This window comes from Helianthus annuus, chromosome 9 (genome assembly GCF_002127325.2).
Source record: "Helianthus annuus cultivar XRQ/B chromosome 9, HanXRQr2.0-SUNRISE, whole genome shotgun sequence".
Classification (NCBI taxonomy): Eukaryota; Viridiplantae; Streptophyta; class Magnoliopsida; order Asterales; family Asteraceae; genus Helianthus; species Helianthus annuus.
The window spans coordinates 130,620,345-130,630,466 of record NC_035441.2 but is presented as its reverse complement, the minus strand read 5'-3'; the positions used below and the strand labels follow the sequence as shown (position 1 = coordinate 130,630,466).

Genomic DNA, 10,122 nt, shown 5'->3' with positions numbered 1-10,122 from the left:
AGGAAATGTTGTGGGATTTGGCATTGCGGACAGATGCGGGTTAGGGTTTGGAGGAGGATTACTGGGACCAGCCTCATCCCTAGATGCAAGAGGTTGTGAGTTTGCGAAAGGAGGGATGGGAGGTCCAGGAGATAGTGTTGGTTCTGGCTCGTCATAGTCTAAACGAATCCTCACTCCCTTGTCTCTCTCCCTACTCACATATTGGTTGAGGAGAGACCTCAACTCAAGGAAATTGTTGGCGACCCCCTCAGGGGTAAGTTCAACATGTGATGGGGTACTAGAGACACCGACATTAGGGGAAGGGACCCCTAATCTGGATGGAGTTGGAGTGTTGAAAGTGAGAAACTCGGGAGTGCTCCCCGGTGTCGAGAAAGACGTTGGTATAGCCACATGAGCTTGGCTAGTGCTTGGGGTAGAGGTATTTGGAACCTAATTCACTTCACCCGGAGATTCACTTTCCGACATGGCAATTTCAAGAGAATGGAGCTACACTACTAGGTTTTTTGAAGAAAGTTAGTGGCGTAGTCCCACGGATGGCGCCAACTTGTTGATGCAACAAATAATAGACCAAGGATAGTAGCTGGGCTGGTTAGGCAAAAGGGTTGAAGGGTTCAACTTTGCCTAACGCAGGTCGTGGGGTCCCCCCACGTTTGCAAGACGTGGAGAGAGGTTCACTAGTTTAATTTTGTTGTTTGCTCGAGATCCTCCACTGAAATGTGTTCAGTTTCGGATGTAGGAGCAAAGGGAATGTGTGTGTTGAATGTGAAAGAAAGTGACTTGCATGAAGCAAGTATTCAAGAACAATGACCAGAGATTCGCCAGGAATCAGAGCTGATCTTGGAATGTTTTTCACACTTAATGAAGTGTCACATTTATAGGAAAAGTCATTGCTCAAAGAGGAAGTTATTTGACTAGTGAACATGCTTGCAGTGGGGATTTTGCCCTTTTTGGGGTTTAAGCCTTTTGACCTGCGGATAAAAGGTTGTGCTCTGTGGACTCGTGTTACTTTTGCAGCTGGGGAGTTTGGTGAAGCAATCAGAGATGTGACTACCTACTGTTCACGTATTGTTTTATTTAAACTCCCGGATTTCCAACCTTTGAACCTTTTAACCTTTTAAGCTTTAATGTGTCCAAGTCATTTTATTTGGTCTTGGGCTGCCCCCGTCATCATCAACCAATCAAAACAAACCGAAACCACATCCACCAATCAAGAGCCTCCACCTCACCCACGTATTTGCCCTCACGCAGGTGGAAATCCTTAAGCCCCAAGCACAACGTGGGCCACGGGGTGGTTTTTTGGGTGTGGATTGACAACAACGCTGTGTTTCCACACCCACACCCAGGGGCAGACCCACATAGAGTGGGTCGGGGTCCCCGGACCCCAATATTTTTTTAAAAAAAAGTAGTAGATTCGGTATATAAAATTGTATAAGGACCCCATAAAAACAATTAGGTGGACACCATTAAAAGAAAAGGGAACCTGGTGTCGTGGTAAATCCCTTACTTTACCAACAAGAGGTCATGGGTTCAATCCTTGTATAGCTTGTTTTTCTTGTTTTTTTTTAAATCTACTTCAAACCTCGCTATGACCCGACCGAACGACGACCGACCCGAAAATTTTAACGTTTTGTTATGAAAATTTTGAATACCGAAAAAAGTGGACCCCATTAAAAAAAATCCTAGGTCCGTCACTGCCCACACCGTATGGTCTGAGAAGCGTACGTATAAAGTGGTCATATCACACTTTATCTGAGCCTATACGCGATATCAATTTTGAAAATAACTTGAAAAGTAATTGACTCTTAATAACACGAAGGAGCATTCAAGTCAACTGTTTCTTAATTTAAGAGAAATGTTTGAATTGAGTGTTTCGTGTTTACTAGGGTGTTTATGTTGATTGAAACCAAAGTACTACCTCACCTTTTCCTATTTGGAGGCAGCGTAAAGATGGTTTCGTCATCAAAAGCAAGTTGTACTTTTGAGTCCTTTGGTTTTTCCCCAAAAACATTGTTGTTCATAAGTTTTGTCTTGAGTTGGTTGTATTTTCTAGTAGGATTTCTTGCGTGTAAGATCCTTTTCTCATGATTGCTATTGTTGTTAATAATTGGGCACGCGATTTGGTTCTTAAATACCATTCTTCGTCCATTCGGACGTGATATATATGTCTGACCCTTATACATTCGGAGCTATTTATCCGACATTGGTACATGTGGGCCATACCTGAAACGTCCATTTGGACTTCATATGTCTGACCCTTATACATTCGAAGCTATCTCTCCGGCATTGATACATGTGAGCCATACCTGAACTGAAACATCCAGGTAGAAACAAATATTTTCATACTTGGTACCTCTATCTTTCAAGACCTCCGATATTTAAAAAGCTTTTCAAGTTTTGAATATATAATTTAAAAAATTGAATGTCCCTATCATATTTAAATTAAACGTGTTAATATGCGATGAAGAATTTTCAAAACTTCTTTGAAAAAGAGTAGTTAGAAAGTTGAATGGACTAATACTCTCCACTTGAAAATTGCTTCGAATATATGTTTTTATTTAATTTACATTAATTGTCTCAATAAATTATAACTCTTTGTGACAAAATATCTCATTATGAATCTGATTCCAATATTCGTAACTTTTAAATATGTTCTTTTTATAGCTTAAAACAAAGTTTAGTAAAATGTCGCACTAACCCTTTAATCCATATAGATAAACACATGTATCGTATATGAGTTAAATATAAAAGGTTGATATCCAGGGGAGGGGGACCCTCCCGAACCAGTGGCGAAGATTGAAAAAAACGTTCAGGGGGTCGGAAGGTTACGGACCTAAAAAAAAATTTCTATCGCATAGTTTCGAGTGTATGTTCGGGTCGGACGTCGGTGATTCGATTCGGGTCGGGTCGGGTCAAACATTAATATCAAATAAAAAATGTTCTCAAACATTAAAAAAAAAGTTATCATTTTATTCTTCCCCATAGCATAATCTAATAACAAAACAAGTTAACAAATCACCCTAAATTTCAAACTCTAATTTCTATCTAAATCAAATCACAATAAGATTAAACAAATAAAATTAGACATAGTTACAGAAAGATTCAAAAGGTTTAGGGCAAAAATTCGGACCAATTTCACCCCTAATTTCAACCTAAATCACATAATTTGTAGCCCTAAATTAAACCTAAAGATAAAAAAACACATACATTTAACCTTATGAAGACTGAAAAAGTCGAACAAGAGTACAAGACCACAACAACGAGCAGCGTTTTGGCTTCTGTTCTCGAACAAGAAGCTGAAGGCGAACAGTTCTGGAACCTGTGTTTTTCCCCCTTCTGCAGTTCTGGCTTGTGTCTTATGTTCTTCTGGTCGATGTCCCAAAGTAAACGAATTTGGATTTTTTTATAGGGTGGGCTTTTAAGTTGGGCTATATAATGATTTGATTTGGGCTATATAATATACATTCTAGTATTCTATCAAAATATAATGATTTAGGCTATAATATTTGGGCTAATTAAATATTTTATTTGGGCTATATAAATAAAAAAAAATTAAATCCGGGGGGTCGAAAACGTATATACCTAATTTTTTTTTATAAAACCGGAGGTCGAAAACGTATATACCTACAAAATCATATACGAAACGTACATATATAACACTACTGACCGAAAAGTTCGGGGGTCGGACGCCCCTCCCCGCCCCTTAAATCCTGCGCCCCTGCCCCGAACTTTTCGCTCAGTAGTTGAGAGTATGTAATTTCTGTATAGACATTTTTGGGTATATATATTTTCGACCCCTGATTCTATAATTTTTTTTTATATATACGTTTTCAAACCTCCGTAAAAAATCTCAAATTTCGCCACTCTTCATGTCACAAGATAAAATGTTGATATCACTTTAGACAAGAATACGACTTTGTTGACTTGTTAGTAGAGGAAGTTGAATTGCCCGCGTATAGTAAACGCATTTAATATGTGCTATCAACCACCCGCCCTCTTTATTAATTATTATTAATTAATTAATTATTCCATATTCCATTTGTAGGAAATTTCTACAACCTCTGCTGCTGCTGCCATTCCTTTGGCTTTCTTGCAAAAAAAAAGAAAAAAAGAATTGTTGGTTTTGTTTATTCCTCCCGCTTTTCTATATGAATTTGGAGTGATGGGTGATGTTTCATCATCTTTTGAAGTTGCTCACAAGGTGTTCGACGGTTTTCCTGAACCAGGTTTTTTTTTTTAAACCCATCTTTTTTGTCAAAATTTGTGTTTATTCGAGTCCAACGGCTTTCACCCTTCTTGTTTTTCTCATCAAATTTTGAATTTTCTGATTAGGGTTTTAAAGACTATTGGCTATGAATACAGTTTGGGGGTTATTGGTAGTGATTACTTTCTTCAATGGATGTATCATTAAGCAGCAGTGGTGGACCTATGCTAAATCTCAGGTAATAGTTGCCCTTGTGTTAATACTAGATGTTCAAATAACTCGTAATTCGAAGCTCGCTTTTAAAAAGCTAGCTCGAAATCGGCTGGTTTAGATGTTTATAAATGGAGACAGCTCGGTCGGTTTGTTTACAAACCAATCGAGCCGACTCTGGCTCGGCTAGTGAACATCCCTAGGTAGGTAAGGTGCTCCAAACTTCTTTTCCTAACGGTTAAAAAAACATTTTTTTATATATTTTCGTGATCACAGTATAACTCTGTTTTCTTTCCTTTACGGTAGTTCATATTGTATTTCAGATTACTGGGAATGCTAGTATACCTTCAAGACCGGAAGTAATAAATATTGGGTCCATATTGACTCTCGATACAATCATAGGGAAGGTTGCGAAGATCGGTTTAGAGGCTGCTGTAGAAAATGTGAACAATGATCCAACTATACTTAAAGGCACTAAGCTGAAACTAATCGTTCACGACTCCAATTTTAGCGGCTTTCTTAGTATTATGGAGGGTAGGCCTTTTTAATATATGAATCAACAAGTTGTATCATTTATTGCTCATCGAATTATGATAGTGTGGCTTTTGTTTTGCAACAGCTTTCCAATCTCTGGAGACTGAAAGTGTGGCCATAATAGGACCGCAAACGTCGGTCTTAGCTCACATGATCTCGCACGTTGTGAACAAGCTCCAAGTCCCACTACTATCTTTCACAGCGACGGACCCCACGTTATCCTCACTACAATACCCGTTCTTTGTTCGAACAACTCACAGTGATGCTTTCCAAATGGCTGCTATAGCCGACATAGTGGGCTACTATGAATGGAAACAAGTTGTTGCCATTTATATAGACGATGATCACGGGAGGAACGGAATAACGTTCTTAGCAGACCAATTAGCGACTAAGAGGTGTAAGATCTCCCACAAAGCCCCTATCAAACCTGACGCAAGACGAGCAGACATACGAGAAGTATTGCTTCAAATTGCTTTAATGGAATCTAGAGTTATTGTCGTTCACACTTATGCGAATTGGGGATTAGACGTACTTCAAGCCGCGCATGATCTTCACATGATGGATAGGGGGTATGTTTGGATCACAACGAATTGGCTCTCTACCGTCATTGATATAAGCTCGTGGGTGAATCCTACGAAATTCTTTTCTTCTATGCAAGGAGTTATAACGTTGAGATCATACATAAAAAATTCACCACTTAAACGCAAGTTTGCAACCGAGTGGAAAAACATGACGACATTGGGCTTGAGTACGTATTCTCTGTATGCATATGATACCATTTGGTTGCTTGCTCGTGCTCTTGACAATTTCTTCAATCACGGTGGAAGCGTTTCATTCTCAAAAGATCCTGAACGGAATGACTCACGAGGAGGGTTCTTGAATCTTGATTCGTTGAGAATCTTTAACGAAGGGAACTCGTTGCTTAACAACATCTTACAAGTCAAAATGAACGGAACAACTGGTCCTGTTGAGTTCACATCTGATAAAAATCTGATTTCTCCAGCGTTTGAAGTTATTAACGTAATAGGTACTGGGTTTAGGAGAGTAGGGTATTGGTCAAACTCTTCACGCCTCTCAACTACTCTTCCGGAAACACTCCCAAACAGAACTAGTTCACCGAAGCCGTTGCGTAACGTAATTTGGCCTGGTGAAACACTTAAAAAGCCCCGTGGATGGGTCTTTCCACATAACGGAAATCAGTTGAAAATTGGTGTTCCAAAACATGTTAATTTTAAGGAGTTTGTGGACCAAGTTAAGGGAACTGATATGTATGAAGGGTACTGCATTGATGTATTTACTTCTGCCGTAAACCTGCTACCGTATGCTGTACCGTATAAGTTCTATCCATACGGAGACGGTTATCATGATCCAGATGCTACCCATCTTGTGAGCTTGATAAGTGCTGGTGTCTATGATGCTGTTGTGGGAGACATTGCTATCATCACTAACCGGACACAGATGGCAGATTTTACGCAGCCATATACGGAGTCGGGGCTGGTTGTGGTGGCACCAGTGAGGAGGCTCAACTCTGGAACATGGGCTTTTCTCAGGCCGTTCACTGCGAAATTGTGGTGTGTTACTGGGCTCTTCTTTATTGTCGTCGGAGCGATTGTTTGGATTCTAGAACATCGTATAAACGATGAATTTCGTGGCCCTCCTAAACAGCAAATCATCACTACCTTATGGTAATTGTCTATCATAACATTCAATACGATGCCCATTTTGATCTAATTCTACATAGTATGGTAACAGTTTTTGCTTTGTTGTTGGCAGGTTTAGCTTTTCGACCTTATATTTCTCTCACAGTAAGTTACTCTATACGATATCGGTATAACAACTGTTACTCCTCCATCCATTTTTAAAACCAGTGCATTCTACAGACTTTATGATATGCAGTTGATGGGTTGAATCGTTGACCCGGAACGCGACCCGTATATTTATTCGTATCAAAAACATAAATCTTATCCCGGACATACTTAAAATTCATGTAACTCAAACAGGGCTCGTAACCCATTTATCTGAGTGATTCAAACGGGTTGTAATAAATGTGTTAAACGGGTTAGCGAGTCGACCAAATTAATTAAACGGGAAGAAATATTGCTTTAAGTTAATGATTTACTTTTATACCGTATGATGTTAGTTAACCATGGTTAATGCAGAACAGAACATGATGAGCTCTCTTGGTCGACTCGTACTAATCATGTGGTTACTAGTGGTTTTGATAATCAGTTCCAGTTACACTGCAAGCCTCACCTCAATCTTGACGGTCCAGAAACTTTCTTCGCCTATTGAAGGGATCAGTAGTTTAATGTCAATCAAAGATCCCATTGGCTACCAACAAAATTCTTTTGTCAGAAACTATCTGGTTGACGAGCTTGGCATTTCGGAAACTAGACTTGTTCCTCTAAACTTGCCGGAAGACTATGAAAAAGCATTAAATGATGGTCCTAATAATGGCGGTGTTGCTGCGGTAGTTGATGAACGTCCGTATATTGAACTCTTCCTTTCCACCCGCTGCCAGTTCAGTATCGTTGGGCAACAATTCACCAAAAATGGATGGGGATTTGTAAGTGAAAATATCATTACTAAACTTCGAACTCAATATAGAGTTATTAGTACGGTGAAAATTCTTGACACAGACACGAAAATAACCAGGTTTTGGGTTGTCATATCTAACCTGTTTAATAAACAGGTTGTGTTCAGGTTGACCTAGTTTAACCTGTATAATTAAACGGGCGGTGTTTGGGTTGACAACATGTTTACGACCCGTTTGAATATATGGGTTAAAGGGGTTGTGTTCGTGTTACACGAGTTTAAATGCGTCAGGTCAGGGTTGATACTTTGGACACTAATAAATATACGGGTCGTGTTCGAACGATTCAACCCGCCAACCCAACACGACTTGAAATCCTTGGTCAAAATTAGTGGACTTAATTTTCCTGAAATGTTGATTTCTTCTAGGCCTTTCCGCGGGACTCTCCTCTTGCAGTAGATATATCGAGCGCCATTCTGAAATTGTCAGAAAACGGCGAGTTACAAAGGATCCACGACAAGTGGCTAACACGAAGTGCTTGTAGTTCACAAGGAGCAAAGACTGCAGTTGACCGGCTCGAGCTAAAGAGCTTCAAAGGCCTGTTTTTCATATGTGGGCTAGCTTGTTGCATTGCTCTTTTTATATACTTGGGGCTCACCATACACCAGTATGCTAAACACAAACCCGATCTTTTGGAGCCATCTACACGGAGCCTCAAACCAGGACGCCTTAAAACCTTCATTTCGTTTGTTGATGAAAAACAAGAATCCGTTAAAGCTCGTACCCAGAAAAGGCTTGAAGAAGCTAGATCACGTGCAAGCCTTGACGGAAATGATTTGTCTGTTAACGGGTCTAGAAGCTCACGAAGAGTCTCGGTTTCAGACACGCCATAATGGTCACGAGATGGAGAATGTTCCTAGTCGTAATGTGAGAAACATGCTTTCTCTGAACAAGATAGATGATTGTATGTATATCCGTGAATGATTAGATACAACTTTCAAATGCATGTACATATATATATACATACACCTTTACAGTTGAATGGAGTTGCAGGGTGTTGTAGTATATAAGCTAAGCCTACTTGTTTGCTTTAAAGCACAAAATCATTATTACTACATTTCAATCTTATAACAAATGTCGCATAAAAATACCACTTTTTCATATTTCAATCTCCCAAAAATTCAAATCAACCAAAGTGGCCAAAACAAATCAATTCAAGTCAATATCCAAAAACAATATGAAGACACTTTTTTTGGGCAAAGTTGAAAGTTTACATAATACAAGAATGTCACCCTTCAAATTATTTTATTATATATTACTATTAAAACCACATGTTGGTCTGGTGCACACACAAAATTTACTATTTTCTTTGTCAGTTGAATTTACATGTAGCTCTCTTTTAAAGTTATAATATGGCTCTTTCAACTTTAGGCCGTGGGGTATGGGACGGGGGTTTGGGTGTGGGTTGGGGTAAAACGTCTAAGGCATCACCCCGGGTGGGCTTGGGTTGTGGCGTGGCCCCTTGGGGCTTGGCTTTCAAGCCGGGCGTGGGGCGGTTTGGCCAAGCTAGCTGGCGGACTATTATTTGCTCACCCCGCCACGTCAGGCGGTCAAAATTTCAAATTTGTAATTATAACCTTATAAAGAAGCAACAAACTTATGCATATCAAGGTTGTACAATTGGCTTTGGGAGATTTTCAAAAAAAAATTGGAATTTTCCTTTTTAACCCTAAGGTTTTAATCTTTCACAATTTAAGTTTAAAGTTTTAATCTTTGTTTCATTTTTAACCTTAAAGTTTTAATCTTTGACAATTTAAGTTTATAGTTTTAATCTTTGTTAATTTAACCCCTTTGATTAATTTTATTTTTCACTTCTAATTCAAAAGTTTTCATCTTATACAATTTAACCCCTTTGATTAATTTGATTTTTCACTTCTAATTCAAAAGTTTCCATCTTTTGCGATTTAACCACTTTGATTTTTTTTACTTATTTGTTGTAATCTTGCCTTTGAGAGTTTTCCAAAGAAAAAATGGTTATGCGTATGGTTGTTGTAACCTTGGCTTTGAGGGTTTTAAAAAAAAATGATTTTTTAACTTTTCACTCAAATGTATTTCATATGGTTATGCATATGATTGTCGTAACCTTGGCTTTGAGGGTTTTTTAAAAAAATGATTTTTTAACTTTTCACTCAAATGTATTTCATAAATTACCTTTAACGCAAAACTATTTGTTTTTTACTTTTAACATAAAACTTTTTATCTTTTGCAATCTATCCTCACAACTTTTTTTACTTTCAACTTTGGTCCTTTATAATTTTTATTTTCCGCAAATTTTTTCGCATTATGCTTCGTTCAAAAATTTTGTGACTAAACACATCGAAACGTGCGTCTTTTGTTTAACATTTTTATGTTTCGTTCTAAATTTTGCGAGTTAACACGACGCAACGTACATGTGTGGGTGAACGTTTTTACATCGTCTATTTTTTCCCGTTTGAAAGGTTCAACATAACATGCGCCTCCTAAATCGACTTAGTTATAACTAAAGAATCCCCGCCGCATTGCGGCGGGTCGTAATTCTAGTTTTTATAAATTATGTCATTTTTAGGATTATGTAATTTTAAATTTTAATGAAGTTGTAGGTTCT

At 38.5% G+C, this 10,122-nt stretch overlaps 1 protein-coding gene across 2 annotated transcripts; it reads left to right on the top strand.

Moving 5' to 3' along the window:
• The first annotated feature begins 4,032 nt into the window (after positions 1-4,032).
• Positions 4,033-8,545, top strand: LOC110878679 (glutamate receptor 3.6). 2 transcript variants are annotated; one of them, XM_022127034.2, is made up of 7 exons: positions 4,033-4,223; positions 4,330-4,439; positions 4,735-4,945; positions 5,031-6,630; positions 6,719-6,750; positions 7,105-7,511; positions 7,907-8,545. In XM_022127034.2, exons 2-7 carry the CDS (start codon positions 4,350-4,352, stop codon positions 8,369-8,371), a joined length of 2,805 nt encoding a protein of 934 aa, XP_021982726.1. In that variant the 5' UTR covers positions 4,033-4,223; positions 4,330-4,349; the 3' UTR covers positions 8,372-8,545. The 2 variants fall into 2 exon arrangements, with proteins under 2 accessions (XP_021982726.1, XP_021982727.1); XM_022127035.2 differs by having other exon boundaries at positions 4,081-4,223; positions 4,340-4,439.
• The last annotated feature ends 1,577 nt before the right edge of the window (positions 8,546-10,122 follow it).